The sequence below is a fragment of the Nannospalax galili genome, unplaced genomic scaffold, assembly GCF_000622305.1.
Source record: "Nannospalax galili isolate Female #2095 unplaced genomic scaffold, S.galili_v1.0 scaffold1198, whole genome shotgun sequence".
NCBI classification, from domain to species: domain Eukaryota; kingdom Metazoa; phylum Chordata; class Mammalia; order Rodentia; family Spalacidae; genus Nannospalax; species Nannospalax galili.
The window spans coordinates 241,878-247,877 of record NW_008340898.1 but is presented as its reverse complement, the minus strand read 5'-3'; the positions used below and the strand labels follow the sequence as shown (position 1 = coordinate 247,877).

Genomic DNA, 6,000 nt, shown 5'->3' with positions numbered 1-6,000 from the left:
TGCTTCTTCCTCAAATATAACTCATTTTTTTAATTTGTAGATTTTTTTGGTGTGTATATCATACAGAACATCCCAAACAATCTTATTCATCTATATACCCACTACCCAAATCGCACCCTCCCATAACCCCCCCACCCCGTGCACTGGAGCCCATGTACGCTGTCATCCCTGCTACTGTTTGCTGTATCGTCGGTGCCCCCAGCCGTTCCCCAGTGCTTGTTCATCCACTGAATCTACTCAGCCTATCTAGAGTTCCTTGTTTTAAGAAGATCAGCTGTTCCTCATCTAATAGCAATCAGTTGTCAATATTCCTTTAAATACCATTGTGGTCTGCTATTCATTTTTCCACTTCTATGCTGGGTTCCTGTCTGGAGTCTCTTGGGCCACCCTGTCCAACAACTCAAAGGAAGATATCTCCTGTTTGGCATTGTTTCTTGTCAGGTAGCCTTTAGCTATACACATGAACTCTTAAATTGTATCAACCCCTTTATTCTTTGGTTATACATTCCTTTCTGGGGTGTTTAAGACCATACACTTGGCCCACATAAAAGAATTTATTTTTATTCTTAAGGCCATTTGAGGAGCTGTTCCTCATGGGTTACATGGGCTTTGGAGGAGCCCCTGGCTCCTTTCTTTTACCAGTTCCGTCTATGTGAAGATAAGTCAAAGGTCCTGCTCAACCATGGCTGGCTTTGCTTCGAAGCAGGGAGGAAATGTTTTCTCTGTGTTTACCCTCCTCTTAGTAGACTGGATACTGGTTCAGGTCCATCTGGTGGGGTCTTTATGGCCTCCTTGATCAAGAGGACAGGTGAATCACCACAGTTACAGGAACTTTTGAGTGATGCTCATAGTCCCTTGGAACTTATTTGTCCTAGGAAGGCAAGGAGCAAAAGCTGTGCTTTACGTCTGTCTGACCTAATTAGTATAGGACTCAAAGTTTGGCTGTTAAACACCCAAGGAGGTTAGTTCCACCAGACTGACTTGACAAAAATAAGCCCTCTTTTAATTAGCAGTCCCAGAGCCAATTTCAAGTCTCTGTTCCTCAGGCTATAGATGAAGGGGTTCAGCATGGGTGTTACTACTGCATACATCACTGAAGCAATTACATCCTTGACTTTGGAATTGTTTGAGGAAGGAATAAAATAAATGATTGCAAGAGTCCCATAGTACAAAAACACCACAGAGAGATGGGAACCACAGGTGGACAGAACTTTGCAGATCTTCTTTGTGGAGGGGACTTTTAGGACAGTAAAACCAATACATATATAAGAGCCCAAAATAGTACCCAGGGGCAGGAGAGTCAACACACCTCCCTCAGTGAAGATGACCAGCTCAAAAGGTACGTACATAGGTACTTGATAGACTGTAGACACAATGGGACTAAGTAGACAGATGAGAGATGATAGAGAAATATTTGGTAGGTGAAAGGGTAGGTGGGTGACCGAGAGGATAAAGTTTTCATGACAGAATATCATGTACAGAACTTTGCAGATCTTCTTAGACCAGGGGACCTTCAGGACAGTAAAACCAATAGAGATGTAAGAGCCCAAAATAGTACACTGTGGTGTACCTTGGTGGAGATGACTATCTCATTCAGGGAGGTATCTGAGCTGGAAAAATTTAGGAGTTCATTGAGATCACAGAAAATGTGGGAGAGAGTGTTGTCAGCACAGGACAGGCAAGACAGGAACAGGGTATGCATCAGGTCACACATACAAGAGAGGAACCAAGATCCAGACACCAATAAGTCACACAGGTCCTTGCTCATGACAATCATGCAGTACAGTGGGTGGCAGATGGCCACATACCTGTCATATGCCATCACTCCAAGAAGGAAGTTGTCAACAGCTAAAAAGAGCAAGAAAAAATAAATCTGAGTAATGCACCCCTCATAAGGGATGGACAGGTGCTGAGTCTGCATGTTGCTGAGCATCTTTGGGACAGTGGCAGATGATAAGGAGATGTCAGAGAAGGCCAGGTGGCACAGGAAGAAGTACATGGGGGTGTGGAGGCGAGAGTCCAGCCTGATGAGCAGGATGATGAGCAGGTTCCCCAGCACCGTGGTCAGGTACATGGCCAGGAACAGGGTGAAGAAGGTGTCCTGCTGCTCTGGCTGGATGGGGAGCCCCAGGAGGATGAACTCAGGCACACTGCTCTGGTTCCCCCTCCTCATGTTCCTCTTCCTGCTGGGAAAGAAGAGAGAAGAAACTGTTAGAGTCCTGAGGTCCTCACCAAGTGGACCTAACATGCATGCAGTTTCCAGGGAACTGCATCAAAATTCAGACAAGCTGCAATTTTGCAGTCTGAATCCCAAATTGGCTTCAAATTGAACATGGGATATTTCCAATGTTAACAAGATTTCCTTTGAGAAAGAATGAAATCTGTCCACTTATTTCACATATGGTCTAAACAGTATTTTCAGCACTGGAAACATATCAGATAATAAAATTCCTCTTGGATACACATCCTATAAGCATTTAACAGAATCCTGAACCATAGCTACAACCTTCTTACCGGGCGGCTTAAGATGGTCCCTGCCTAGGAAGTTTACTTCTTCAGTTTCCTTGGGCCACTTTATTTGCATTTATCTAAGTTCTTTCTACAAATTAATAACCCTGTTATCTATGTATACAGATTTGAGGGAAATCTATGTTAATCCATGTAATAATCTTATCACAGATCCCTTTACATGGTCATATTCACCCATGATAAATACAATAGGACAAGTTCAAGAGAAAATCTGGTATCAAACTCCAGAAACTCAGAAAAACAGCAAAGTGAGGTAGGCAGTAAACCAGATCCAGTTTTGACATTAAACAAAATCATTGACCTAGAGTTTCACAGTCCCTGAGAATTCAGTAACACACATACTAGTCTGTATGGATAGGATTTAAATCCTTAACACCAGAAATGACCATAGAAACATTTTCTCTTCATCAAGCCTAACTCTGTCCTCTCTCCCTCTCTCTTTCCTCTCCGATCTCTCTCTTCTATCCCTATCTCCCTTCTCCCTATCTCCTTCCTCTTTCCTTCTTTTCTCCTTCCATCCTTCCTCTGCTCTCCTCACCTCTATCTCCATCACAAGACAAAACAAGGATGTACACACCATAACAGACTTAAGATTTTGCCCCAGGAAATGTCCCTTATCTGAATATTTACTATGCTATAGGATTTTGAGGATCTATTCAATTCATAGTAGGTTCATGATCATCTAATCATGACCAGTTCTGAAAATTCACCACAGCATTGATCATAATTGTTACTGAATGAGCTCCTACTACAATAAAGGCATTAATAGTATTGTATTACCAAATTTAGACATCTAAATTTAAAAATGAAATCTCAGGTTTAGTAAGAAATTAGTCCAAATCAATAAATTCCTGATGATGTCAGTATGACAGAATGCCCTGCTTGTCACCATTGAACTGGCCTAAAATGTCATTCATTTGTTAGAAAATCCAGAATAGGTGTGGTCTCGCAAACCTGCAATCCCAGCACTTAAGGAGGCAAAGGAAGGAGGATTATGAGTTTGAGTCTGGCATCAAGTATATACTGAGTTCTGGCTCAGCCTAGGCAATATAAAAAATGTTACTTCATAGAAACAGAGAGAGAAAGAGAAAGAGAGAGAGAGTGAGAGAGAAATAGATGATAAAAATACATGAATGAAATTCTAAAAGAATTAAACACTTAATATTTTATTTTTCTTTTATGTGATTGAGTATATTGCCTGCATGTAGGTAAGCAAACCTGTGCCATACAATGTCTGCAGAGGTAAGAAGAGGGTGTTGAATCCCCCTGGATTTGGAATTCTGGATCATTGTTAGCCACCACATGGATACTGGGACGCAAACCTTGATCCTCTGCCAGAGTAGCCAGGGCTCTTTACTGCTGACGCATCTCTCCAGGTCTTCAATAAAAATATTTTATAGAAAGGAAGTGCTCAGCCTTATGTGAAACTATTTCATGGTTTCAAAGTTATACCATGCCACCTGTTTGATTAACTACTAATATTCATGTGTCACATGACCTATAGCTTACTATGTATGCTCATGTTCTGCTACTGAGAGTAGTAGGTGATGCTTGGTAATAGCCATGTCTACACAACAGGGCTGCATCAAGCTTTTTCTGGGAAAACCAAAATTCACAGTCAAATTATACATTCAATTTGCAAGGAACATTTATGTGATTTAATTCCAACATTCAGCAAACATTTACTGAGTGCCTCTAAAACAAAAATTCCAGTAGTTGTATTTTTTTCATGTTACTAGTATGAAAACAGCAGTGTGAAACCACACTGAAGGCCTCATAGTACTCAGTGATTCCTGATCCTGAACATAGGATCCCTAAGAGGTTTTTGCCATAGAGATTGACACCTTATCTAGTCAGAATTAAATCACTGTTGGAGAACACACACATAGTCCAGGAAATGGGATCCATGGAATGACAAGGCACGGGCACCTGGTAATAAGCCACTTTAAGAAGAGAGAGGAGCAGAGGGGGTAAGCAATCATGTCATTGGGAAGAGGAAGGGCATAGTAACAAACCTGTAACTGAGACCTGATAACCCACTGGCATTTACTAAATCGAGGTTTTTGCAATTCTAGTATCTCTAGAAGAAAATCCAGAAGTTAGAGGTCAAATAAGTGCTCAGCTTTAATGGCTGGCTGAGCAAAAGATGTCCTGATTCAAACCACGCTCAATGTGAGGGTGTCAAATCCTAACCAGTAGATGAACAGGGAGGCTTCATCCTCTGTGAATGGAACAGCTGGACACACATTCAAAAATGAAGAAGGGAAGGAGCGAGGTCAAGTTTGACACATGGTATTTAAATGTCCGCTTCCTCTGTTCTTGCCAAAACAATCTCTCTTGAATAATTAAGAACAGAGTCACAAGTTGAGAATGTCTCATTTGTTGCATGCTTATAACACAACACATGTGGGGATAAACCTTTAGTCTTAGTATATTTCACAATTCAGGCTTCTGACCTTTACAGAGTTCAACCCAATGTCATAAAGCTATGAAGAGCCAAGATTAAGGATTTGAACAAAGATGTGTGTGACAGCATAAGCATTTAGTCACTGTCATAGTCCCAAGAACAGAAACATGGCACTGTTGAGTTAATGAGGGTCCACACATAACTTTGATGTCGTGAAGTCCTATGTGCAAATAGATGTTCATTTAGCTTAAGGAGGATTCTGCTATGAGCTGCCTGACATAAGAGGAGATAAGACGTGAGGGGAGAATACAGCTGTGAGTCTGTTTCCCCAACATACAAAATTCCCATGTATAAAAAAGCACACATTAGCATTCATTAACTTTAGCTTCAATCTACAACCATGCTAGATTAAAATATAAGTATATTACATAAAAACACCTGAATATAGTCACATGTGCATACAAGCAATCATGGATCTCTCAGGTCAATAGTCATTCTTTTATGAACTTTACTCAGTCTAGATAGAAACAGAGATTGTGACACTTTTAGAAAAAAATATATACACACTAATAAGAACTGCCCCACACATCACTGAACATGAATATCACACCCAGTCATACACATACATACATAAAAACATAGTATATACACAGAGATACTCATGCAGCTATGAAGTCAAACAGAGCATTAACATTAAACCATCACAGAAATGTCCTATCAAGAAAAGATAATTTTCAGATCCCTATATTCTACACCTGTATTTCTTACAAGAAGAAGGGACTATTAGTTAATTCCTTACTAAATACACTATATTAATCCAAAAACACACAATATGTGTTCTCATCATAAACATACAATCCAGTACCAGGAAATAATTCTTCTTCTGACGTGTGACAAATCTTGATGAGCTCCAGTATCTTCTGTTCAAGGCTATTCCCTGAGCCTTCAATTTCCCTTCATAAAGAAGGTATCAAAAAACAGGAAGACATTTTTCCAAAGGTCTGCTCAATGTTCATGTCTGTTTTCAAGCAGCAGAAAAGTAGACAAGATTTGCATCTACCAAC

The 6,000-nt window shown here is 40.4% G+C and overlaps 1 protein-coding gene across 1 annotated transcript in view; it reads right to left on the bottom strand.

The window, feature by feature from the left end:
* Nucleotides 1-2,173, bottom strand: part of LOC103736559 (olfactory receptor 1J4-like) — a 12,986-nt gene extending 10,813 nt beyond the window's left edge. The window contains exon 1 of the mRNA XM_008836066.2: nucleotides 1,686-2,173. Coding sequence (XP_008834288.2) covers nucleotides 1,686-2,173 — 488 coding nt within the window. The remainder of the gene's footprint in view (nucleotides 1-1,685) is intronic.
* Between the last annotated feature and the right edge of the window lie 3,827 nt (nucleotides 2,174-6,000).